This window comes from Colius striatus, chromosome 6 (genome assembly GCF_028858725.1).
Source record: "Colius striatus isolate bColStr4 chromosome 6, bColStr4.1.hap1, whole genome shotgun sequence".
Classification (NCBI taxonomy): domain Eukaryota; kingdom Metazoa; phylum Chordata; class Aves; order Coliiformes; family Coliidae; genus Colius; species Colius striatus.
In genome coordinates, this window is record NC_084764.1 from 2,315,616 (window position 1) to 2,342,971 (window position 27,356).

The 27,356-nt window shown below is 45.0% G+C and overlaps 1 protein-coding gene across 1 annotated transcript; it reads right to left on the minus strand.

Moving 5' to 3' along the window:
- Positions 1-832: 832 nt before the first annotated feature.
- LOC104553653 (cytosolic phospholipase A2 epsilon) lies at positions 833-27,356 on the minus strand. The gene is made up of 20 exons (XM_061998205.1): positions 27,330-27,356; positions 26,687-26,759; positions 15,594-15,730; positions 14,077-14,208; positions 12,896-12,936; positions 12,444-12,486; positions 11,689-11,752; positions 11,161-11,324; positions 10,799-10,891; positions 10,268-10,305; positions 9,536-9,671; positions 8,545-8,681; positions 7,809-8,031; positions 7,110-7,224; positions 6,463-6,600; positions 4,823-4,930; positions 3,065-3,259; positions 2,534-2,700; positions 1,193-1,379; positions 833-1,041 (listed from the first exon to the last, which is right to left on the minus strand). The coding sequence occupies exons 1-20, from the start codon at positions 27,354-27,356 to the stop codon at positions 833-835; spliced, it is 2,427 nt and encodes an 808-aa protein (XP_061854189.1).

Consider the following 27,356-nt stretch of genomic DNA (forward strand, 5'->3'; position numbering starts at 1 on the left):
TCTTATTCTCACAGCATCCCCATCCTACAATAACAAGCAACACTATGAAACCCATTGAAATTAATGGGACACAGATGCTGAGCTGGATCCTCTAAATACAGTGAGTGTCCAGTGAAAAAGCACAGCTCCAGGTTAGCTACTTCCACAGGCACCAGAGGAGCTGATCCTGACTCACAACAGGGTTTGAAATGGATCACTTCAAAGGGATTTCCCAAACCTAAACTGGTTCTTGCTGGTGTAAGAACACTTGGAAACCCCCCAAGTATAGAAAACGTGTGTTTTCTGTGTGGAATCTCCAGTTTGCTGTATCTTTTGGGGTTAGAAATGGTCTTTCTAACTAAATTTCATGCTGACACTGCAGGGAACTATAGTTTTCTCTTTTTCCTTGCAAATTCCCCACGTTTATGATGTGTTTTCCTGCTGCATTAGGTTTGGGATAAATTGAATACCTGCAGCTCCTTTCACTTCACATACAGTAGAAGACTAGCACAGGCAATTTGGAAAGAATCCATCCCACATTCCTGCATTCCAAAATCCTGTCAATAAGCCCCAGATATCCTAAGCTTTGGTTTACTGCATCTACACCTTGTACATGAAGAAAGAAAGTCCCTCCGTGCTGAAATGTAACAGCATAAATAAAGCCAGAGACTGATCATTGCCTTTGTTTCATCAGTTTATATCAGGGTCACCACATGATGGAGTGGAACCACAGGGCTGAGACAAGTCTTAATACTTTCCCAAGTCCATCATGGTGATGATAAGCAGGTCTTGATTCCTCTGCAGGAGCCTCAAAGCAATGAGCCAGGTACCTCGCTGAAACTGGGGGTGGCATTTACTTCCTACGCTGTCGTTTCTGCTCTATGGCTGAATTCAAAGCCTGAAGGATCAGATGTTTGTTGTTCTGAATGTTGTAGCTGGTCAGTTCTACCAGCTTGTTGAACTCCTCTTCTTTGTAGGTAAAGCTATTTAAGCAGTAGGGTGAAAAGATGCTGGAAACATCCACGTTGCCCTGTGCCATCTCAGCTGGGCTGCGCTCCACACCTGGCAAATGAGGAAAGGACCTTGATGGGGATAGATGTGGCCCCTCACACCCCTTGATGAGGAAAGGAAGGGAGAGAACCACACTAGACCATCCTGACACAGGTAAAGGGTGGCCAGGTGATGGGAGAGCCATTTATCTCCCACAGCTTACCAGGCTCTTTGTATTTCCTAAAGGTGTCATTCACCAGTGGGAAAAACACTACTGTGGGTGCCTCTGGGACCTCTCTGTCTTCAAAGATGTAGCACTCCTTTAGATTCTTCTTTTCCTCTTCACTCAGGTGGATTTGGGGAAATGGGATTCCCTGCTTTAGGAAGTACTTGGAGGCTTCTTCCAAAGGCTGTGTTCAGACAGAAAGAAAAAGGTCAGAACTTGTGCCTAATGCCTGATGCATCCATCAAAGGCTCTTCACAAAGAGCCAGGAGCAGGGTTTTCTGTCACTGTTTCTCTTGGTCTTTGGTTCTTTCACATTAAGTTCTAGTTATTAACAGAAAAACAGTTCAAGACCCAGCCTCCAGTTTGCACTCCTGATTGCTGTCCAGCCTCCTCCTCCTCCTCAGCCTTTATCTGCAGGAGAAACACGTTCAGGGCTGCAGGCAAGGGTGGCCTAGCCACTTTAAACACAGAAACATGCCCCTTGCTGGAGAAAATCCTGGAATGAGCAGAACAGAGAGGAACCTGAAATGATGCATTGTTAAAATCTGGATTTACCAAGGTACAAAACACTTTGTTGGCTCGGTATGAAATATTGAACAGCCTCCAAAACTGTCTGAGGTGCCTTAAGATGGTCGTGAGAAGGGATGCAAGCATCTGAGGGCAAAGGTGCTCTTGACTGAAGTGTCAGCTTCATCTTATAGGTGTGTAATTGAAAAATAGAGTTGTTTGTTCCCAAACCTGGTTGGTGTGTATGAAAAGTTCAGTAGTCTACAACATCTGCCTCATCCATAACTAGTAACAGGGATCCTAGCCCAGGCTCTTAGCTGCTATTTGTAAGAGCAGGTCTGGCATCAAAAGGCAACTCTTCTCCACAGTTTGGAACAACAACAAAAAATCCAGTTACTGTTCTAAGGATAACTGGACTAATTACTCCTAATTCAACTGCATGTGGGTATCTTTGATGGGTCTCACAAGCCAAATGAAACGAGTTCATGGGTGGTGGTACCAGTCCCAGAGAAACCCTCCGTAAGGAGTGTAGCTGTGATAGCCATCCCAAGACCCCAGACACACACAGGCCTGGGAGACAGCATTTACCTATCAGAGGGTTGATTAAAACAAAACATTGACAGAACTGATACTACTTCTGCTGCCCTTAGGAGTTTTGCCATGGTAGAGCAGCCACATGAAGAGACCTAGACCACCACAATTGCAGCTGTACCCCAAGAATTCTTTTCTCCCAGAATCAGGTTCTTCTACATAAATTCTTCTGGCTCTGTTAGGACTAAAAGGGTTAAAAGACAGCAATCATTATCAAAGAAAACACGGTGGTCACCTCACCAATGTCTGTGATCCAGAGGAATAGTTTAAGTGCAGGACAACATCCACTTTCCTCTCTGGCCTCATGAGAGGTGGGTAGCTGATATCAATGTATCCTGCTGTGTCTGCCACATACATGAACTCTGCTGCTTCTGTCAGCTGGTTGGGGAAGTTCTCTAGCACGGTATCTAAAGCCAAATATTGGTTATGATGAGTGGTTCACTGAAGGAATAATGAAGGAGCCATATATCTGCTGCGTGGCTAATGAGGGAGGCGAAAAACGCCTCGTGTCTCCCCATTACTTTTGCTTTCCAGGACACTGCCACACTACCAAGGCTTAGCCTTGACACAGGAAAGAAACAAGGTGAAAAGACAAGCTAAAAAGACAGAGCTCCTTCAGTTCTCATGCTGCTCTTGATGACATTTGACTAGTTATCTTGAAACCCTCCTTCCCAAAGCTGATAATAAAGCCTCCTCATTCTCTGCTTTCACTTCACTGATGGAAACACCAACCATCAAAGCAGATAAAAACCACTACTCAGGAATGTTTACCTTTCCAGATACAGAAGTTTTTGCTCTGGAGGTATTCATTGTGCACCTGAAATCCCTTCAGGAAGTTGTAGAACTTGGAAATCAGCACCCGCTCGGTCAGGATCTGCCGGATGATGCCCATGATGCCACACTCAGGGCTGACCAGGTAAGTGTCCAACTCATGGCTTCTTACTGATGGGGAAGACTCATCTCCTTCTGAAGAGTAGAAGAGATGAACAAGCTGTTGTTTTGACACAGTACAATACTTAAAATACCAAAAGGCATCTCATATTAGCTCTAGGAAAGAAGATAATACCAAAAGGCATCTAACATTAGCTCTAGGAAAGAAGATCAATACCAAAAGACATCTAACATTAGCTCTAGGAAAGAAGATAATACCAAAAGGCATCTAACATTAGCTCTAGGAAAGAAGTTCAGTACCAAAAGGCATCTAACATTAGCTCTAGGAGAGAAGTTCAATACCAAAAGGCATCTAACATTAGCTCTAGGAAAGAAGATAATACCAAAAGGCATCTAACATTAGCTCTAGGAAAGAAGTTCAATACCAAAAGGCATCTAACATTAGCTCTAGGAAAGAAGATAATACCAAAAGGCATCTAACATTAGCTCTAGGAAAGAAGTTCAATACCAAAAGGCATCTAACATTAGCTCTAGGAGAGAAGATCAATACCAAAAGGCATCTAACATTAGCTCTAGGAAAGAAGTTCAATACCAAAAGACATCTAACATTAGCTCTAGGAAAGAAGATAATACCAAAAGGCATCTAACATTAGCTCTAGGAAAGAAGTTCAATACCAAAAGGCATCTAACATTAGCTCTAGGAAAGAAGATCAGTACCAAAAGACATCTAACATTAGCTCTAGGAAAGAAGTTCAATACCAAAAGGCATCTAACATTAGCTCTAGGAAAGAAGATCAATACCAAAAGGCATCTAACATTAGTTCTAGGAAAGAAGATAATACCAAAAGGCATCTAACATTAGCTCTAGGAGAGAAGATCAATACCAAAAGGCATCTAACATTAGCTCTAGGAAAGAAGATAATACCAAAAGGCATCTAACATTAGCTCTAGGAGAGAAGATCAATACCAAAAGGCATCTAACATTAGCTCTAGGAAAGAAGATAATACCAAAAGGCATCTAACATTAGCTCTAGGAGAGAAGATCAATACCAAAAGGCATCTAACATTAGTTCTAGGAAAGAAGATAATACCAAAAGGCATCTAACATTAGCTCTAGGAGAGAAGATCAATACCAAAAGGCATCTAACATTAGTTCTAGGAAAGAAGATAATACCAAAAGGCATCTAACATTAGCTCTAGGAAAGAAGATCTATGGCAACAGACACTCGAATCAACGTCAAAGTAGGAACAAAGTTCAACTTCAGCAGAGCACGTTACATGAAAAGCAACATCAGAGGGGCAACAAACTTCCTAAAGCTGGAAGAAGGGTTCACTGAAAGGCCCTTGGCAAAGGCAATCTGTTCAACAACTTGCATGGTTTTGTATCTGGGGGCAAATCATCACTTGCATCAATACAGTCCAAGGCAGACTACTGAAAACAACGCTGCTGTGAATGGATTCACAGAGGAAATCTAACTAGATATCACTGGCAACGTGACACCTTAAAGGGGGGGAAAAATAAAGAGCAGTGCAGCACTGGCTTCAGTTTGGAGATTTCAGAAGCCTTCTACAAAGTTTTCACCCTTCAATGGATCTTATATTCAGATGCAGATAAGCAGAAACAGAAAGGCAACCAACCAATGTCAACAGTCCTGTGTTGGGTACACCTCAGTGAGCGCCTTACTGTAGGGTCTGATGAATGCCAGGCATCCAGGAGGTTGTAGGAGAAGACATTGCTCCACAGGCCTGTGCAATGGTAGAGAACAGGGAAACTGCTTTGGAAACATTGTAGTGGAAAATATCCCCATAAACCCCAAATCTTTCAGTTTTACAAGAGGTATCAGAAAGCCTCAAGGTTTCCAAACTCTCGCCAACAACTGTGTGGATTTCTTTTGTGGCAAGTCATGTTCTGTCCTCAAAGAGGACAATAAACATTGTGCCAGGCCTTCAGCCACTGCAGTTCATTGTCACACACAGCTATTGCTGATGCAAAGCAAGATTTTCTGCCCTGTAAGCAACTTCCATCAGAGAGTAAAACCATTTCCCATAAAACAAGGGTTTGGTCAACAAAGCATGTCACATACAACCATCTACTCAGCTAAAGGTTAAGAAGCTGCTCCTGGACAACCAAGGTTGAAGTGGTTAGAGTCCAATTTGGGATTGTCCACAGAGGAGTCCCCTAAACCAAGACATCTTCACTGTCTCTTGTAAGATTTCTCATGCCATCAAGTTCCTTTGAGTGAGGCTCCTCTCTCTCTCTCTACTCTCCTCATTCCCATAGCCTTTCTTCTGGTTTTTGCCTCTGCACTTTAAAAGAACATCTAAAAATATCTCCCCAGTGCAGAAATCTCTAGAAGCCTCTTGAGTATTGTAAAGGATTTCTTCCCCTGGAGCTCTGACACAGGCCCCAGGAGGAACTCTGGGGGAGAAGGCTGAGCTTTGCCTTTAATATCTCTTACTTGTGACAGCTTTGCATAGCAAAGGATGCAATCATTTGATAATGATGCATTCCATAAAGCAGGAACAGAAATAGGATTCCTTTGTAAACCTGGCTTGTTTAGGGAGCTGGACAAGAAGCTAAGGCTCTTCTGCTTCACAGGAAGGTCCCAGAAGAATGGGACTCACTTGAGAAACAGTACAAATACCTAGTTAAGAAATGAGATAGAAGCTTCTGCCCAGGCCTCCCTGGAGAAGGCAACTCCTCTTGCTTTTCCTATCTTCACTTGGTGCCTTCTCACTCCATAACTCTTCCAACTCCCTGAGCCCAAGGAGTTACATGCTAGTCATGCATTTTAATGTCTCCCAAACACTGTTGCCCCCCAGAACTTAGTCATAATTACACAGCAATGCTTCCCTAACCACTTGCACTGAATGCCCATTCTACCTCTAGCTGCTGAGGTAGGAGCTATGAGGAGAGACAGTATCTCCAGCTAGGCTGACAGAGTTGAACACAGCAATAAGTTCAGCCAGTCTTTCCAGCTCTAGCCACTGCTCTTTACAAAAGGCCTTTTCTCTCCCTGCAAATGACACCTTGCTGTTATCTTTACACTCTCATGCTATAGCTGACAGTACATTTAGTGGCAAGCCAAGAGGGCATTACGTGCTCTATCACTAGATGGCAACATTGCTTTAGCTCTTCAGCCTCTCTAAAGATGGACCTATGGCTGTGGGGTCACCAGCCTAATTCTGGTGCTGAGGTTGAGCTCAGGCCATGTGTTACACAACAAATGAAGCCCATTCTGATGCAGTTTGAGTGGTCACAGGGGAGCACATCTCACCTTTCATGAAGCAGATGCGGGACTCGGGCAGCTTCCTCACCAGGCGCCCCATGAAGAACTGGCTGCCAAAATCCTCTGCCCGGATGAAGGCTCCATACTTCAAGAACCCAACTTCATAAGGGGTGAACTCCACCCATTCTGCAGAGGCACAAAAGGGACTTGTAAACCTCAATCCTCTCCTCTGAAACGACAAGGGAGCTGCTGCAGGAGAAACCCCATCAGCAGGGTGATCGTAGCCTAGTCTTCCTCAAAGTCACTCATCATTCAACTGGTTTCAGCCACTGACATTTCCCAAGCTTGTTCACTCACAGCTTCCCAACAAGCCTCTCCAGATATGACACAAGTTTATCCCAAGATGGGTCAGGCTAAGACATCCCACATGTGGAGCTGAGGCTTTGACTCGTGGGTAGCTTCTCTCTCCTTAAGCATCTCCCCCAGCTTTCTCCTCCTGCCCCACACGAGATGGGTTGAACCCAGAGCCTAGAGCCTTGGCACAAAGTCTAGAAATGGAAGAGGAAGTTAAGGAGGAAAAGGAACTATTTGTGAATGCTACAGTTCCACAGTGCAAGGGGTTGCAGGACATGCAGTAAGTGATAATGCAGATAATTTGGACACCGAGTCCATAGCCAGTTCAGCTTTCCCATTACCTTTGAACTCTGACAGGCTGTAGTCCTTTTTGATGTTGAGGATCATGTAGATAGGTAAGGGATTCTGACCACGACTCAATGCCTGCCTCTCATCTGAGAGTTTGTGGTTGTTTTTCTGTGAATTGACCAGAAACAGAGCAAAAGTAAAACAAAGATACCTTCTTGGCATGGTGCACAGGCTTGCGAGACAGCAACAAAGCAAATACCCATTTCCATCTTCGTTTTCTTGTTCCCTCCACTCATTTGGTGTTCAGATACTTCTTTTAACCAAGGAGTGACCTAAACATTTCCACGTGCACAGAAGCTGGTTTCATTACAAGTGAGATGTAGGACACGTTGTGGTACAAGGGTGTCTCATTCTTTCCAGCAGAAGCATTCACTTGATGTGGTTTATTGAAGTTCTCACAGGGAGGAACAGAGCAAAAGAAACCAAGAGCAGGTCTCTGCTGTTGGTCTACTAGGTAGCTTATTAGCCTTATTATACTGGTAGAAGGAGACATAGGTTTTCCTGCCCTAAAGAATACCCCTTGGACTGTTCATTACATGTTGATAGATACATGGAAAAATCCTCCTTGTCAGGCAGCAGAAATGATCTGCTGGATAATACTGCCATGTCCTCAGGCTAACATCTATCCCTGGAGCTCCAGGTACCACACAACACTATTTAGCAGTTGTTAGAGGAAAACATAGACACACTACCCCATCACTTAATGCTTTTTCCAGCAGGAGCCCCCAAAAATCAACACTAGAGATCTGGTATCCCTCTTGCTTCCGTAGTTTTAGCTCCTTGTCATAGTACTTGAAGCTCTCCAGGGAAAAGCAGCTTAGCTTGCACTTGGTCATGTGTCTGCGGATTTCCCCAATGGGCTTGGACAGATCTTTGCTGGACCAGTCAGAGCTCTGATACAGATGGGACAAAGTCCTGGGGAAAAGAAAGGATGCTGTCATACGCTTTCCCTTGTTCACCTTTAAGGACCACATCAAATGAACTAGCTGAGGTTCATGAAAAACACACCTTTTGGTCTTAGTTGAATCACAGAAGCTTAAGGGTTGGGAGGGACCTCAAAAGATCATTCAGCCCATGAGGAGAGCAAGGTTTTGATTTAGAGCAACCCCCTCCCATATCACCAGTGAAACCTGAGGACTTGTCAAGAGCCCCTCTGTGCTGGGTAGGTTTATGCACAAGGCTGTGGTTTGTCCCAGGGCCACTCACTAGGAAACATCCCACAGATGAACAAAGGGACAAGGAAAAGGGTCTTTGCCATAAGCAGTGCCCAGACCATCCACTGGCTCAGGGAATGTGTTCCTAACACAGCAATAAAAGAGCTTGAGAGTGAAGTAACACACCTTCCCTTACCAGAGCCAAGAGCCTAAATCTCACCCACAGCAAGCTACAGAGGGGAATGAATGACACCTTTATTCAGGCTCTCCTTACCACGTTGAGCCAGACGAGCCAGTGATGTATGAGATAGCATCTAAGAGATCCAGCTTCTGAAGACCCAGCAGGTTGCCTAACAGAGCTGTCAGTGCTCGGGTGCCACCTCCTGTTGTCATGACAGCTACAACTGGTACCTGTTCAACAGCAACACCCAAGTGAGAAGCAACAACTTGGTGTCCCAGCACACGGGATGAGAGCTGCGTGACTTGCAGCATCTCACTCCCACAAGACATCCCATCATTGCACCATTTCCCCAAAAGACACAAAGATGCTTTTTTGCAGAGAAAAATAATAAGGGGGAGGGGAATCTGCTTAGCTAATTTTGACCCTTTCTTAATCAAAATCAATCTACTTTGCTTCTAAGTTGCTACATGCTAACATTAGAGGTCAAAAGCTGACATTTCGATCTTGAACTGCATTTCCCTGTGTGGAACATCATCTCATGAGAGCTCTATTTTGAGAGCAAGCAGAACTCATCCTCTCTTTTAAAGTCAAGTGTAAGGAGGAGATCACATTGCCTCTAAAGTACCTAGACTACATAATTGCAGGGATGAACCACAGAGACTCATTGCATGGAAACCTCAATTGTCTTCCAGAAAGACAAATTCCCCCAAGAAACTCAAAGGGAGAAGAGGAACCAAATGACATTCCCCACACACATTCCCAGGCAACTGTTTGTGAGCAGGGAGACCACTGGGGACTTAAAATGCTCAGCTAAGAGAGGAGGATTGTCCAGGGCTATAATGTCCAGATGAAAAAGAAACAAGGCAGGGAAAAAAATCTGACTTATGGCATGTTGGTTTCTGAGCAAACACATGGAGCAAGTGGGTTGGATACTACCCATGCTCACATATTGTTTCATCTAAACACTTCTTGTTGCTTTACACGGAGCACTGGATATCCGAGGGTTAGCTAAGGAACAGCTTAGGTGTGAATGGCTACAAGCTGTTACACAGCACAGGCTGGTCTCTGTTTTACTCCCCCATACCTCATGGTCTTGAAGGTCTTGTTCTAAATGAAGTGCTTTTTTCAGAGCAGAAGCCACAAACTTCCTCCGTTTCTGCAGGTAACTTTGCTCCTCTTTACACAGATCAAACTCCAGGCGAACATCCAGCTTCCTTGACCTCAAAAAACGCCCCCAGTTAAATAGAATACACAATCACTTGCAGTTAAAGGTTGAACCCATGCTCACAAGCCACAGATGCTACTCCTAGGCTTCAAAAAGCTGCTACTGCAGCCCCACAAGGTAGAGAAAAAAGCTGAGAAAGTTCAGAAGCTGCAGAATGTCACAGGGAAAAAAGCCACCCAGAAACATTGCTCGTTGTTCAAAAGGTGTCTAATGCAAACACTGCACTCCACATGCAGGTACTATGACCAGGGGGTTAATTCAGTCCTGAAGAACTCCAAGTATCACAAATATGAATACTCTGGATTCTTTAGAAGCAAGGACAGATTGGTGGAAACGTGGCTTTTACTAAACTCACAGCTCCATGTGTTTTTGCAGGCAGAAAAGATTGTTCTCCCCAGCCAAACTGAACTCATGCATGGTAGAATAACAGCAAATTTCACCCAGCACAGCTAATGTTCACCTCCTGGACATGGGGGACTAACACAGGGTAAATAGGGGTAAATACAATCAGTGACTAAGTGCTTTCTCCCTTAGCTGCAGAGAAAGCTGAGGTGGCAAAAAGCTGAGCAGCCCAGAGATGGAATTTCTTACCAGTCTTTTGACTTAATATGTAAATCAAGTGTTTCATCCTAGGAAAAAGACAAAAACCAAAGAGACAAACCACACTATAAGCACAGGGGGATGATTCTATGTCCCTTGTTTCCCTTCCAAGCAGGTTTGAAGCTCTTCTCCAAGAGCCATGTTACAGCCACAACAACCAGAATATCCATCCACTGTTTGAAACTTCTGCAAGTGCACTGCACTTTCTTTCAGTAGGTTTACAGTAAAGATACAAAAAGCAGTGTCTAGTAAAGCAACCAGCACCAGCTCTACCAGCATACCCTGTCTTGCCTCGTCCTTTGCATTTGCTCTGCTTTGCATTAACCCCCAGCTGCTCACAGAAATCCCTCTGTCAAACATTTGGCTGTTGGGTTTTGGTTCATCAGAAAATGAGCAGGTCCATCACCCTCTCTCTGTAGAGAAGGAAAGGGAACTAGCAGTCATGCACCTAACCCCTTACTTCCCAGGGATCTAACATCTTGGGTTCATAGCTTCACGTTGAGTCTGCAACGCTGGTATCACCTTGGCCACTGCTACTTTCTCCTTGAGGGGAAGTGAATCCAGAGGGATGGTAAGGGATGCATGGCAGTCTTTTTTCTCTTCACCTGAGGTACTCTGGAAAAGAAACTCTAATCTAGTAAAACATTGAATGTGTGCACCAGAAAAAGAACTGTCACCATTTGGTTGTCTTTTCAATGGGGCCATCACCCTGCAGCTTCCAAGCTGACATCTGACATTTAGGTGGTTTAGGGTACAGTGCTCTTCCAGAGCTGGACGTCATGAAAGATGGGGTTGCATTAAAAGCACAAGTTCTTTCTCTTTGCCTCAGTCAAGGATGGAAAACTGTGACTTTACTGTGCTTGCTCAAGTTAAGGATCACTTACAGAGCAGATGTGAGGCTGCTTCTCTGCTAGAGCCAGGTGCAGCTCTGGCAGGTTGTACTTGATGTAATGGAAGTGCAAGGGCTTCACAGGTTGTTGGGCAGAAGCCAGTGACAAGGTCTGGCTCTCTTCATAGGATCCCTTCACTGAAAACAAGAAGTCTTTTTCTACAAAGGAGAGATGAAAGGTATACAGAGAAGTTCATGACTATCAGCTCAGAATTAGAACATTCAATTGTCATTCAGTAGGTGTCATTTTTATACCCCAAACACTCAACACTGCTTAGAAGGTTCCAGATTCCATTTATCCAATCAGGGAACATTACAGGAAGGAAAAAAAATCAACCCCTTCTTCTATTTTACAGCACTAATAAGATTCATTATCACTCCAACTATTGACTCTGATTTCAAAGAGCAGTTTCTGTGGGCATTTAGCACAGGCACGCTGGAACTGCTGGCTTTGTAAAATGACCAAGAGAAAAAGTCAGTTGACTGTGAAACAAGACATCTTGTTTCCAGTGGAAAGCCTAACCTGAAGGTTCTTTCTTCATTCCTCTACTGTCCACCAGCACTTCCAAGCAGGAGATCTCACGAGACTGTAGTAGGGATGAACAGGAAGAAAAATGAAGTATACAACATATGCCAGAGTTGAGTCACATCACTGCTACCTGTGTCTGGTCAACTGGGTCCCTAGGGGCTGGAAAACTGGGGGGTTTAGGCTAATAAGACAAAGACCTTGGCACTCTGATGTGCCAGGTTTCAGCTGAAAGAAAAATGCTGTGACCCATCCATGGGGGAGGGCAAAGAACAGGGGAGGGGAGGGAAGTGTGCTGAGGATGGCTCAGCCAAATCACAAGGCTTCCTTGCAGCTCTGCTTTGGTGAGGTTGGACAGTCAAGTGCTGCCTCCTCTAAACAGTTAGAGGCAGTCAAGAAGGCAACTTCTTTATCAACCTATGGAGGTGGGGGAATGAGATGGCTCTAAGGGGGTCCCATGAGAAGCCCCCACAGGGAATGATGCAGTGAATCAACAAAAGACCACTTCAGGCTTCATCAAGCAGCTTGCTATCAGCTGCTGGTGTCAAACAGGTCTGTGTAACCCCAGTGACTCTATTCACTCTTTCCTAATACATTCTCCCACAACAGGATGGCTGCCAATGTCTGACCCCCCCCCCCCCACCCCACCCTCCATCTCCCTCCCCTTCAGCCCTGCCTGCACCGAGGTGTTGGGGCACCTGCCACATTCACTACTCCCAACACCAGCATCCAAAGAAGCAGTTTCAAATTACCACTAATACACCATTAGTGACAAGCTTTTCAGGAGGGACTGGGCTGAAAAAGAGGAGAAAACACAAATGCAATCAGAACAAATCTGACCTAAATATATCCTTAAAGGAACACCAAGGAGTGGCACTTTCCCTAAAGGTCTCAAATATGTCACTGGATATGAACTTTGGAAGAGAGATTAAATGTTTCTCCTTTGGTTTTTCATGATAATGGGTAGACAACAGTATAGGACTAAGCACAGTAGCTCCAGATCTCATTATCCTTCTCCATCTTCCACTAAATAAGGGGATAAATTAGCAACCAGGATGATTCTTCATAGATAAGGAACGCAGTGTTTTAGCCAAGATGCAGCTGCTAAACATCTTAAACCATATTACACTAAATGTTAGCATCCAACCCTGTGACTCTGTGTGTTTGGCTGCTTGCTTCTGCAAAGGACAGTTCTTTTACTCACATGCTCTGTGATGCAAACTCAACCTCCAGCATCTCTTGTGTCTGTAAAAAATAATCATTCATTATAAACATGTGAGTTCATTTCCCTTCTCACTCGCTGTGGTTGTCAGTGAGTGTTCTGGCTGCTGAAACAGCTCTTAAAACCCAGTTTCCCTCCAGCCCTAGGGTATGCTCAGATGAGTGAGAGCAATTGGGCTTGATTTTGCCAAGTATTCTCCTTCCTTTCTTAACTATGAGTCCCCAGGCTGAATGCCCTTGTTCCCTTGGTGATGGGGCAAAGCAGAATGGTCACATAGACAATCCTCAGTCCTGAACCTGCAATAGCTAAAATGCTAATAGAATGATATATAATAGCTAAAAAACATCTAAAGTCTTGCTTTTTCTGGGTAACACTACCAGAAAACTGATACTGAGGGATAGCAGAGGACATTCCCAATCCTTCTGATTGAAAGGAATGCTCCAATGCAGACAATGGATTGACCAGGCACCAGACAAGGTCATGTACACTGCCTGCCAATACCAGCAGAGAGCTGAATACCATGGAACCACTACACACCCTCTAAGAAAAGCCAGTGTAACAGCAAATCTATAAAAGCATCTAAATTGGACATCCAGATGCTCTGCTGAAGTCATCATGTACACACTTGGGCACTCTGAAGTAACAAGATGTATGTAGGAATTACCCAGCTATGGGTTTTAGCACCTCAGCATGGACTTTGTGTTACCTCAGCTGTCTGCACAACAATTACAGGGCAAGGTATCAGCTTTTAAGTGAATATTCCAACATCTGTGCCAGAGCATGCCCAAACTCACAAGCACTGAGCCCAGCAAAAGCAATTCTCACAGAGACTCTTTGTGCAGCCACGCTGAAGCCTTTTAACTCCAACAAAACCTATTTGAGCAACAGAGTCAATAAAGAAGAGACTGGGTGGGGGTAAAAAGGGAACTGTGGTGCCAGAAAAACCCAGCTAAGAGGTTTCCACTAAAGTCTTTCAGGATGATGTCCAAGATAGAGAGGTAAATCTTGATGGCTGAACAAGATTTGGAAGGTATATTACAGGATACATGAAGTGCAAGCCAATAAAGAAGAAACACCTCTGCAATTGCTCCACAATAAGTTCTTTAGGAAATAACACCACAAATGGATTTCCTCCCTGCAGACCAGCCACTTTTATTCCTCACCTTTGGATTTAGCTGAAAAGTCAAGGGAACAGTTTCTCCAAGCTGGATTTTAGCAACATCAAAGAGGACGGTGAAGAGAAGGTCATCTTTGGTGATCTCATTTTCATCATAGACTTTCAGCTCAAGAATATTCTGTGAACAGAGGTACAGGATTAGGAGCAGCTGCATACCTTATGGAGGCACAAGGTGATGCTCTCAGCATCTTAAGACAGGGAAAGGATGGAGGAGAAGCGATAGAGCATGCACAGTCTTTCCATCCACACACAGCTGAAGATAGGTATTCTGAACCTAACATAGTTGGGTTTGTTGCTGATTTTCCCCTGCAGAGTAGGGGGTAATTTAAGGGTAATTTAAGTGGCAAATGCCAGGAGAATCATTGAATATTTAGCTCTCACATTTAAAACCACGTTTGACTTCTAATTCCATTTAGGTTACCGCTTCTCCCTGAATTACAGCAAAACCTCTAGTGATCAGGACTTTATTGCTGCCCCCCTGGGATGCTGTGTGGCAAGCTGCAATGACAGGCACACCAGAGCTATTTCCTTTCCCTAAAACCCCAGGATACATTCTGTGTAGCCCACACTGAAGCCACAGCAACCACTGCCACACGCTGCAAATCACTGGGGCTAACGCCACGTGTCTTGTCCCCTGCTGCAAAGCAAAGGTAAGGGCATCCCAAACACCACTCTGTGAAGAACTAGTTGAAGCAGGTTCCTGCAGCCAAGTCATTTTAGAGCTGTTACATGTGGTATTGCAGGTTTGAAGGACCTGCCAGCCATGAACCATTGTAAGCAGCAGCTGTTGCAGTGCCAAGGGCTGCAGATCAGTGGGTGGTTGTTCCCATGCTGTAATGTTTGTCCCTCTCCTTTCTCCTCCCCAATAAACCTTCAGGCCTCATTGAAATCATGCCTCCACCAGCACTGGAAAATGAAGGGTGGGAGTTGTGAAGCAGAGCTTGGTTGCCCCAGCTGTGAAGGGAGCTTGGTTTACTTGGCCCACCACTGATTTTTATGGGCTGCTAGGCTCTGATGTTGATGCTGCCTTTTGAAGGGACTTGCATATCTTCTTAAGCTCTTTATCATCATGGTAAAAGCTCAGCTGGTCTTTTGCAAGCTTTAAGTGTTTGTTTCATGGTGTGTTTTTTTTAAAGGCAGGTCATTCCAAGGAAACAGTAGAGAAGCACAGCACTGTGAGGCTTCCACTACTCAGCTCATCCCTATCTTTTATGCCATTCCACTCCCTCTGAACGTCTCACCTTTACTCTTGGAGTGATCTCAAATGGAAAGAAAAGAAACCAAACAGAAGCAGTGAAGTACAGAGAGAACTTTCTATGAATCCCTGGGAAATACCTTGGCTGTCTTTTATGTGGCAGAAAACCAAATGTATTCCCTCTGCTGAATGCTACTCCATACCCCCTTCCCCATAGCCTTGGAGTCCCTCACACTTATCTATTATGATGATACCTTATTGATTCCCTGCTCCCAAATGAAAAATGACAAATGCACTCTGTGGCTTACCTTTACTTGGCTTTGGATCATGAAGTGAAACGTTTCATTCCACACTGGATCTTTAGAGTTCTTGACAGTTTTGGTCCGGACAGTCCCAGAAGCAGCAGTGGGCAAGGACAGGCTGACATAGCAATCTGTTTGACTGACTGCATTGTGGAAAGACAGATTGCAACTAAGAAGTGACTAGATCTCAGAGCACAGCCTCATAGTGCTGCATAGAAACCAACCAGCAAAAAGGAGGTCTTGTTTCTACTACTTCTCTTACAGGCTCTTATTCAACAGCACCCACTACTAATGGTTATCTCCTGCAGGTGGGAGCTCTGGTCCTTACTGCACATTCAAAGAGACTACTGCAATAAAGACAACTGTTCAGGAAAAACAGTATGCTGAGCCATTTTTCCTTACCAGACCCCATTCTTGGGATGTTTGTTGCAAATCTACAGACTTCCATGATGGACAAGAGAAAGGTTTACATTTTAAGACAAGCTTTTTAAAGGCAAAAATACTTCTCTAACTCTTTGGGCATCCAGACAAGAGTCTCACTTTGTCCTTTGCTCTTGAGGGGGGAACAGAAGAGCTAAAGAGAATGTGGGTATGAATGACCTTTCCCCTCCTGTTTGCTGCACCCACGTAGCTGTAAGCCCAGTGTCTCATGTCATCACACCCCTTCACCATCAACATATCACATAAGACCACCCAATCTGACTTGATTTCAACTCTGAGCCTTGATACTGAAGGAACTTGTAATTTCTGAGACAGGTTTTAACGCAACACAAGGTTACAGAGTTTGCTACAAGCATGGGATTCTGTTTTCATCATGCATGGGGGCTGCTTTGGGGTGGTTTCCCAAAGCTGAGGCAAGAAGTGTCTCAGCTGGGTGAGGACAACCATGCCAAGTGCTGCCAGAGGGTGTTGATGAGCTGTCTCTTAGGGATTGTCAGAGTTTTCAGGTGAGAGGTAGGTTGGGTAATTGTATGTCAGGTGATGTATGATGTATGCAGAGTATTTGGTGGTTAGGATCCTCTCTGATCCTGCTAGGAAGATGATGGGGGGTTTTTAGCTGGGAGTAGACCTCAGCATCTGCTCCTAACTGTGTGTAAGGACTGATGTCTCATGAACCTGTGGTAATAAACTGAGACCCTGACAATACAGTGAAGAGTGGTGGGACTCACTCCCTCTGCACTGTCATTCACCATTTCACCTGGAGCAAATCTGCTGCCCTTCAGTCCTGTACACTACTTGCACCTATTTTTAGACACTTAGACTTATTTTTAGGGCCTTTCTTCTGTCTGCTGGGAAACTATAGTTGCCTCTAATGTCTGCAGCTCTAAGAACTTGTTCTCTAATCACAGCAACAGGTCACATTTGGGTGTAACAACAGGCAGTTTGGTACCATGGGACACACAGAGAGGAAGCATGACCAAGTGGGTAACCTGCTGAAAAACCTCTCAGGACATCTTGGCTCCAGTCCCAGCTCTGTTCCAAGCTGCTACCTGCTGAAAAACCTCTCAGGACATCTTGGCTCCAGTCCCAGCTCTGTTCCAAGCTGCTACCTGCTGAAAAACCTCTCATAACGTGTTGGCTCCAGTCCCAGCTCTATTCCAAGCTGCTAAGTCACTCTGGGCAATTGCTTCCATTTAAACTTATCTCCCTTCTCTATCTGGATTTCTGCATCTGTGGATCCTTTTCTCTTTTGTAATTTGCTTTGACATCCCATGATTAAAAGCAAAATACCCACAGCAATGAGTATTTCCACATGGGCCCACGAGAAGAGGCTGCCCTACCACTAATTATGTTACTCTTCTGCCTATCTCCTGGTTCTCACTCCACACTTGCTTTAAAACTTGTGGTATAACCCATGTGGCAATGGAGAGGTGATGCTTAAATCAACTGGTGCCATCAGGTTTTGTGCTGTTTCCTCTTTCAAGTCTCCTGGTGCTGTCTGGACAAGAAACATCTGCCAGTTTTGCAGCATGCATCTGATAGCTGCCCCCTTGTTGCCCATAGCAGGGGGGAAATCACTTCAATAGCACAAATGCAGATGCCTATAATGCTTGGGAGAAGTGTCTGGATGTTTTTAGGCTTGTTACTGCAGTTTTAAAATGGAGAATACATGCAAACCCCAATTTGTTGGTATCTTGTATCTAGGTTATAGTGGTGGTATCTCTCTTCAATTCATCCTAACTGAGCACAATAGACCTAGAGCCAACTGGGGAAGTTAGTCCAGCTTTCAGCAAGGCTGTTCACCCTTAAGAAGAGCAAAAGCAAAGTGCCATAACCTGATTATCCCCACGTAACAGCAGCTCAGTTCACAGCCTCAGTCTCAACACAGCCCAAGACAAGAATGCAGATAGAGACAAGCACCTTTGAATCTGGAAAGAAGCAATTAACAGCCAGGCCACTGCATGAACAATAACAAATTATGCCCCAGAGCTACAATGTTGCAGGACTTGTCTGATAACTTCAGATATGTAACACAGCTTCAGATAAATTTGGGGCCAGATCACAAACAGAGTGTTAAACAGAAGTGCAGCTGATGAGATTTGGCACTGGGATCTCTCTGCACACACCCTCAGCCCTGGACAGGAGCAAGAGGATGCTCAGTGTTTTCGACGTTGCAGTTTTCTTCCACCATAAAAGGCTTTAACTGGTACCAGCTACTGAAATGGAACATGTGTAGAGGATTGACTTAGCCTGGCCTAGGAGAAGGAGCTGGAAGAATTGACTTTGCTAATTCAGCAATACCAAAGACTATCAAAGAGCAGGACAACAGTCAGTTCTATGACATCTAAGAGGTTGATACAGAGAGGACAATCATCTGTGGCTCTGCATGGCCAAAGGGAAGTAACAAAGCTCCAGCTCTAAGATGGTCAGCTCTAGCAAGAGAGGCTTTATTCATTTTCCAGCTAACTCATTCCAGAGTTACCCAGATACGTATCAAAGAGTGACAGACAAGGCAAACTTGATCTTGGCTTCAGGAGAACAGGACCAGCCCAACGAACCTGCAAGGTGTCAGCTGGGATTGATGCCACATGATGCTCATGTTTATGCCAGAAGGCAATAAACAGGATCATCCTGTTACATCCATTATACTGCCTGGAAACCAAATAACCAGGTTCCCTCACCCAGCCTTGACTGTCAGGGAAGGAAGTGAGAGGATATCCTTGTATTCTACACCAGCCCATGAGATTGATTCCTGGATATCTGAGCCCTGTCCCCAGAACAACTCCAAACCAAAAGCAAGGCTGTAAGCTCGTTTGTTTGCCACCTTTCCTCGCCAAACACAAGTCCAAGTGAGCCCGTGTGTATCCTTCTCAATGCAATCATCACAAGGAAACAGTGCACAAAAGCAACACGATGTGCTTCAGAGAGGCTGTGCTCCAGCTTCTCCCATCCACCCCGACTGCTCTGGGAAGCAACAGAGGATGGTTTATCACGTCTAAGTGGCATTTGGGGCACTTCTAGCTGTTCCTGCAAGATTTGCATGTGCTAACAGAGGGATAGATGGCATTAGGCATCAAACCCTGTATTTGACAGCATTGCTACACATGAGATCAGCTCATGGAAAGGCCCTTGAGATCCTGAAACATAAGGAAAAGCCATTAGACTGTTGAGGTGAGGGAGCCCTGGCCCAGGCTGCCCAGGGAGGGTGTGGAGGCTCCTGCTCTGGAGGTTGCCAAACCCACTTGGGCACGTTCCTGTGTGACCTGATCTAGGTGGGAGCTGCTTTAGCATGGGATTGGGCTGGATGAGCTCTAAAGGTCCCTTCCAACCCCCACCACTCTGTGATTCTATGATTCTGGTATGGAATGAGAAGCTACCACAAAGCTCCAGCTCAATATGATAGTGAGGAAAAGGGGAGCTGACTGGAAAGCAGTGTCACGGGGTTGGATGTACCTGAAAACCAGCAACTAATTGCAGGTGTGGTGAGTGAGGTGGAAAATATCCTGCAGTCTCACTTGCAGGAAGGAGCTGGAACTGATAACCCAGAGGAATTCACTGTGGATTCTGTACATGTTGGTGTCTTATGGTGAGGATGGAAGAGCTATGCCTAAGGAAAGCAAGAGTGGGATGCAGTAAGTGCCTTAATTCCCTCAGAGGATAGATTTCAGCAGCTAACATGAAGGTAAAGGCATTGATGCTGGTGAACTAACTGGGACAATTGCACTGGAAGCAAGAGTCTACACCACAATGTAAGTAGGTCTTCTGACAGTTCAGCCCAAGGTCTGTAAATGCCAGTCACCATGTCGCTCTGCCCTCCAGGGCATAACACACAGCTAAAGATGCCAGATGGATTATTTTGGTTTATTTCTTAAGGAGAGCACTCATTCAGCCTGGATTAAAAGCTTACATTGTACCAAGGGCTCATCCTGACATAAACCCTGTGACTTGAATCCATTGCCAACGTGCATTTTGCTTTTGTCAGCCAAGCCTCCACGCTTTATCCGTCACCATCGGCTCCTCTCACGTCAAAACAAGCCACAGATAAACGTGTGACCTCTGGACTGTCTTTTATCCCAACACCACAACTAATCCTGTTTTCACAGTGAAAATAAATGAGCTCATGTTCTGGCTGGAGTCCTCCAGGGCTGATCTAGCAGCCTCCTGCAACGCTGCTGGGAGTAAGAATGAATGAAAGCAGGAAGAACAGATGGATCTGACTTACAAGGAACGTTTATACCCAAGAACCCTTCTGCCTAGTTGTCATTCTTGAACTGAAAGGGAAGTCTTTCCAAGAGGCTACTCAAGATTGGCTGGGAACAAATAGGGAAAAGGTTAATACCTTTCCCAGGCAGGCATTCAAAGGAGATTGCCTGTTTAAGAGCTGAATGCAAAGCAAAGCAGCAGCACCATTTGGGAGTGGATCTTTCATCCTTTACTGCAGCACTGCTTTGTTGGCTCCTGCTGAGGATACAGTCATAACAAAGGGACCAGGAGAGAAGCCATGGGCACTCTCACGTGTCTTTTCATGAATGTAGACTGTCACAGCTGGGTTAAATCCAACCTCTTCATTTCACACTGGCCTCTCCCATCCTTGGTTCAGGGGAAAGGTTTCCTGAAACTCCTCTCTGGAGACCATTGCTGATGAAGGTCCCCGAGGTTCCAAAGTGCCAGAATTCCCTTGGCACTGCTCTGAGTTGTCAGAAACAACCTCCACAGGGACTAGGACGTGCCACAAGCCTTATCACATTGTGCTTGTAGCCCACAGCTCACTTCAGCAGCGCTCGGCTCCGTGTGTCTGAGAGAGCACTAAGAGAGCACAGGTGCATAAAACAAACCAGATGTGTGCTCAGAGAGGATGGGAAGGAATGAATCACTAATTACAGATATCAGTCACATTGCTTAATGCATAAGTGGATGAACTGCAGCTACTGCTGCCTTGAAACTGGAGCAAGGAGGACAGGACTAGAACTGACGCTGCGGGTTCTTTCACAGCGTGGAAGGAAATCTCTTGGGAATCAATGAACAAAAAGGCATTGCAATGGGTTTTTCTCCTTTAGATACCAAAGATGAGAGGCTGTACCTTCTTCTCCTTAGCAAAGGAATTCCTGCAAAACCCTCAAGCAGTAAATAAATGTCAGTACCAACCCTTGGAGGGCTTCAAAACCCACCTGGATGTGTTGCTGTGTGACCTGATCTAGGTGGGAGCTGCTTTGGCAGGGAGGGCTGGGCTGGATGAGCTCTAAAGGTCCCTTCCAGCCTCTACCATTCTGTGATTATATCCTTCATGAACTTTTTTTCATGCCCTGCATAACCACCAATAGTCCTGGCAAATATAGATCTGCTCATATTCAATTTGTGGCTACTTTCAGTGTCAAGAACAATATACTTTAGTCTTCCACTCAATACATTATTGTGCAACAGTAAGAGGGCTATAAAGTAAAACATGGTCCCTATCAAGGAGGATAAAAACCAGCAGAGTCTCAACAGCTTTTAAGAAGATGTGGGAGACTGTAAGCATGGGGAAAGGCAACACTCAGCTTCGGTTTCACAAGGGATGCGAAGGTGTGACACAGCTCAGCCCAAAGACAGGGATAAAGATAGAAAGCCAAGCATGTGCTTCCTCCTCACTGTCTGTTGACAGCTGCTGAAGGTGCTTGCAGAGGTTTGAAAGAAATTCCATGCTAATCAGCTGCTGTGTTATTTATGGGCACAGCACTTCATGAAATGTATCTCAGCTCTTTCAGAAGCATCCAGCCAGGTCTGCTGGAACCTTCCAAGTGAAAATAAGAAAGTCATGTCCTGAGCAGAGCCTGCCACTGCCTTTAAACTCCCCAAGTGGCAGAGGAAGGCTGAAAGGTCAGGAGTCACTGTATCCTCTCAAAGCACAGCATGGTTCTACACTGCTGCTGTCCTCACCTACTCATTCCAACCTCTCTTTTCCACCCAAACTTCTCCCTTGTTCATTTCTGCTGTCTCCACCCTTTTCAAACCTGTTTGAAAACAGGTTTGGACATTTAAAATCATCATAAAACATTTTGAAACCTATTTCAGCCACTTGGTAACTAAAAGGCTCCTCTGAACGAGAGGATCATGAAACCTGCTAGGGACATGTAGTACCATCACAAAAGGGCTTTAAACATCATCTGTGTTCATAGAAGCACAGAATGGTGGGGGTTGGAAGGGACTTTTAGAGATCATCCAGTCCAACTCCCCTGCCAAAGCAGGTTCACCTAGAGCAGTTCAATGAAGGGCAACAGCTTGCACATCATCTGTGCTGGTATGGTAATAGAGCATCTCAACTGCTTTTACCTTTCCCTTTGGGATAGAGATGAGGGTAATATTTAGCTAAGGTTGTTCACTCCTTTATCAGACCTTCAGCCAGTAATCAGTTCATTCTCTTAACATCCCTGTGAGGTCCCTAATGCCCTCGGTGTTAGAGATGAGGAAGTTAGGTTCTGAAGAAACTCATCTTCTCCAAGCTTGCACCAAGAAGCTGGAGGGAGTCATGGGAGAACACTGCACACGAGACCTTCAACTGCCAGAACACCTTCCCCTCTTGCACACAGACACAGAGAGAAGCCAGCACAGCTGCCAGGAGATGCCTGTGTAGCTACCTACAAACCCATTGACTCCTCACAATAGAGATGCAATTATTTCCACAGCTGTAAGCAGGTACCCTGTCCAAGAAGCCTAAACAAGTAACATATTACTGAGCTCCTTGATTATACACAGCATTGGCCTTTTTAGTGGCAGCTGATGGTGCCAGGAAGGCACAGCACAGACTTTTCATCTCTCCACTGTAAAACACACTCCATCATGGTGCTGCTGCCAAGTCCATTAAAGCCTTGAGAAAGGGAAAGACATTGAAACAGTCTCTTAGACTAGAGAACATAAAATGGATGATGTGAGGGAAATTAGGGGTTTGTTTGGACTTCAGGGATGGGATGGGATGGGACTGGTTGGGACCCCAGGGGTGGTAATAAAGTGAGGAAGAGTGGGAGCAGAGTTTGGTAACATGATAAAACCAAATAGAAGATCAAATGGAAAGGAGCAGAGGTTGTTCCCAGCTGCAACCATGAAGCTGATTCACATCATATTCATTGAGATTATCCATTATTGACTCCTATGATTAACTACAGTTACGACTTTGTTGTTATAAACATCGCTCAGGACCAAGGCTCCGCTTTGACAGGTCCCTTAGCAGATATGCAATTAACTCTTGATCTTGATCAAGCCCCACTGCAGGATATGACATCACAGGGAGAAGCTTCTGGTGACTAACAGTTGCTTTTATACCTGTTTATTCCAGTTTCTTAACCAGTGAGGAAATCCTTGTTTACAGGCCTTGCTGCAACTTGGCTGCTGCCAGTGTGACTGCCTCTCCTGTCCTTGTGCAGACACCTAGAGCCAAGCATTTGTCCCATGCTGCTTTCAGGACTTCAGTCTACTAATACACACACAGCCTGAGCAGCCAGCAGCAGCAGGAGGTGCCTTACAAGACACTAGTGCTTCTTCTCCAAAGAGCACATCCCAGGGTTTCTCTCAGCCATGGCAAAAGTCAGTGAGTGCATCCACTGTGATTTCAGCCTGAAAGCAAACACATCAGTAGGACTGAACAGCCCAGGCAACTGCCTGCTGGTACTGCCACTCCTGCCTGTCCTCTTTGTTGGCACATCTGTGCTACAGCCAGTGGGAAAGGTAAGAGAAAGTTTGTACAGGTTGTTGTGTGTGTGTGTCTTCGATCAGTCCTGTCCAGTGCAAAGTGAGCTGACAGATATCAAAGTCCAACCATTTAACTGGCCTCCTAGTGCCAAGCAGTTTGGATGTGGTGATAACATGCAAACCCTGCTTTTGGTTTAGGAGCCAGATCTCTGAGCTCCAGGTCTCCTGAACCACAGATCTCTTAGGGGACGAAGAAAGCATGCTTCAGTGCTGAAAGCATTTGCTATGGATCACTCCTGGGGACATACTGACAGTCTGGATGAACCCTTGGACTGGTGTGGTATCATTATTCTCATGAGTTTTGCCAAGGGAAATTCAACCAAACTCCAACTTGCCTAGAAATGGTAACAGCAGTGTCTTGGGAATCACAGCTACTGCTGAGATGGTCGTTGCCTCACGACTTAGAGAAGCAAATTCTTCTGATCCATGAGGAAGCCTTGTTTGTATCAGATTTCAACACACAATAGTAGCCTAAATTCTTGTTGTTATCCCTACACCTTGGGCAAATCCAGTCTTTCAGCTGAGCACAAAGAGAAAAGGTCAGGAGATCATGGATGATTGGGGAGGCTCCTTCCTTGTGGGTCTTCAAGACCCGCCTGGACATGTTCCCATGCAACCTGATCTAGGTGACCCTGCTTCTGCAGGGGGATTGCACTAGATGATCTGTAAAGGTCCCTTCCAACCCCCACCATCCTATGATTCTATGATTGCCACAGCTGTCCTATAATAAAAATCATTAACACTAACCCAAGTATGACGTTATGTGTAAGATGTAAGGAGCCATGGACATTATGGACTCAGGACAGTAGTCCTTCTGACCAAGGAGGACACACTTCAGCTCTGCAGTGCCACAGCTGAAGGAAAGCAAAGCATACTCATCTTTGACAGGTGGTGTTCTGAAAACCACAGCTTGGTCTAATCAGCTTCCAGCAAAGATGGCTCTTTCCAGTTTCCATTCTCTCTGTGCCACCTTTCAGCTCTCTCTCCTCATCTTTGTCTCCCTCAACAGCTTTCAGCTGTGCAGAAACAGTGATTAAAACCAGTAACTGTTAGTGGGGAATACAATTCTCCTCCTAAAACATCTTCTGAGCTCAATACATTTCAAATGCTGATGAATACTTGAGTTAATGTAACAGTTACATAACAAATGCCTCCTCACCAAAAAATATTGCTCTAAAAAAGTCATTTGTTGAGCAAAGACTAATTTTAGGACAGTAACTGTCTCCAGAAACACAGATACATGAGCCTAACTAGTTATCTTCTCTTTCTTCTTCAATCACTGTTGCTACACTCAAGCAGCTCTATTCATGTGAAATGAAATGCAGAGATTTAGGTTCCCCAATTTGCTTTCAGAGCTCCCATCTGTCTCACTGCCCATAAACACACTGCAGCCTAGACCACTCTGAACTTGGTACAGACTATGAAGTGAGCTTCCCTCTTCCATGGCAGAGGGTTTTAACCTTTGGGTCTCTTGCTTTGAGGGACTTCTCCCATTGCTTTATCTCACTACACTCTCATACTGCTTTTCTAATTCATTTAATGCTTTTTAAACACGCCATGGGATGGATCCACTGGCAAAATGAAGTGCTGTGAGAGAGCATTCGGGTAAGGTGTAGGAGCACTGGCTCTCTGCTGATAACTTACTCAGAGGGCAAATAAAATGGGTTGCTCTGTTGTACAGTAAAGGCAGCTGGGATAGGGAGTGGACAAAGCTGCTTCTCTCAGACCCTGAACACCGAGCACTGAAGCTTTTGGCTCTTGCCAGCAAAGACCTTCCTCCACATGTGGCTTTGGAAGCAAATCTCTAGTGACAGAGCTTCATACCTGCCAAACCAGTCAAACCTCTGCTCAACCTGAAGATGCAGGAGAAAGGCTCATGAAAGATCAAGAGCTAAGATAAATAGCTATAGATTTCTGGAGGTTCTTTGGTGCTTAGGAATGTAAAGACTGTCACTCCAGTCACTATAAAACACTGAGGAAGAAATAAACATCCCTAATCTTAAGGCCAAACTGTCAGGTTATCAACTCTGCAGGTGGTTATCTTGCTGCTGTCAAGGCAATTGAAGTATCCCCTTGGGCTAGTCTCATTTGTGCCAGGACACAGCTCAAGTGAGGTTAAAAAGACAAAGACCATCCTTTCATTGCTTGAAGATGTGCTGTTTGCAAGAACAGGCAATACTCCTGTGCTAGCCTCACCAGTAGAAAAGCAAGGACTGAATAGTGACATCTACAGTAATACTCCTGATGGTTACACTTGGTCTTACTCCATGTGGCAAGCTACATATTCCCTTCCTTTCCACTGTGTTCCTGCCTTGTTCCTTCTCTCTGAGGCAGATGTTTATCTTCACCTTCAGTTTGCTTTCTCATACTTGAGTAACCACTGAGATTCCCTCTCCAATGCCACTTCCACCCAGTTACTTACTCCATCATCTCCTTCATTACTACTAATATTTCAAATACATTCCAGTGAGCACTTAACAACCACATCTCTATAATGCTTTAGCTTTAGTATTTAAGCAGGTTTTTAAGCTTTTGAAGCATTTGTAAGCAGTTGACAACAAAGTCCCCATGTTAACCCAAAAGCTCTCAACACCAGTGCTGGCGTTTCTGTTGAGAAGCATCACAGCACATCAAAACCTGCAACTGAGGAATTAACAGCTGAAACTCTTCAGCAAAACTCTCTCTGAAGCTTGTCTGCACTTAAAATAATTCCTGGGACAGCACAGTAGACCTCTATTTCCATTAATAGTATCACTCTGTAAACTGGAAGATAGTGTTTATCCAACAGTCTGTTCTAAGAACAGGTCAAGTTCAAACATGCATCACTATTTGAAACCATGGTGACACTTCATGCACAGATACAAGAATGCTTGCTTATACTCCCTGCTCTCAGAACCAAGCTGCTGGGCAAGGCAAGGAAAGGATGTGATACTCACACAGATCTGCCTTCCTCAGATTCCTCATTCTTATGATTTTTACAGAGAGTGAGCAGCACGGGCATTCTTCACTCTGCAGGATAACAACAAAGTACTTACCTGCATGAATATGGGATGGTTTCTGCTTAATAAAACATGCCCCCTTCCCTTAAACAGATGCTGCAATTTTTCCAAGCCATGCAGCAAAATTGGAAGACCAAGTCCTTGCACTGTTTTGGAGGATAAACCCGTGTTTGTGCAGAGTGAAAAAGAAGAGGCAGAGAAAGAGGCAATATTCACCTGTGTGGGATATTGATGGGAGAAGTCAAAGGAGAGTGGAAAGCACGCAAATGAAATGTTTATCAAGAGTTAGGCTGGAAAAAATAAGATTCCTCCCAAATCCTCAGCAAGCTCAGGCTGCTTCCCAGCCTTTGTGTGGATCTCTCACAGCAGCTGGACTTCCCTCTGGCACCCAAAGTGCCTCCACAGGGCAGGCAGTAGCAGCAAAGCTGGCAGTCAGCCTGACATAAACAAGTCAATACACACATGAATTTGGGCTGACACTTGCCAAGTCCTCTTCTAGGCACCCGAATCCCAACCACAGACCCACCTCAAGTCACCTTCGGCTTGTAATGAGTTATGGTCAGCGTTTCCTTGCTCCTACCTCACGAGCACTCCAGTATGATCCCAT

Bases quoted from the DNA above. Each gene is read 5' to 3' on its own strand.
- LOC104553653 (XM_061998205.1), bottom strand. From the start codon at position 27,356: ATGGGATCATACTGGAGTGCTCGTGAG. The intron at 12,487-12,895 runs GTGAGTAAAAGA...CCTCTTTTTCAG, and splicing joins GAGTTTGCATCACAGAGCAT to CCCAGTCCCTCCTGAAAAGC. The intron at 1,380-2,533 runs GTGAGGTGACCA...GTCTGAACACAG, and splicing joins CCTCTGGATCACAGACATTG to CCTTTGGAAGAAGCCTCCAA.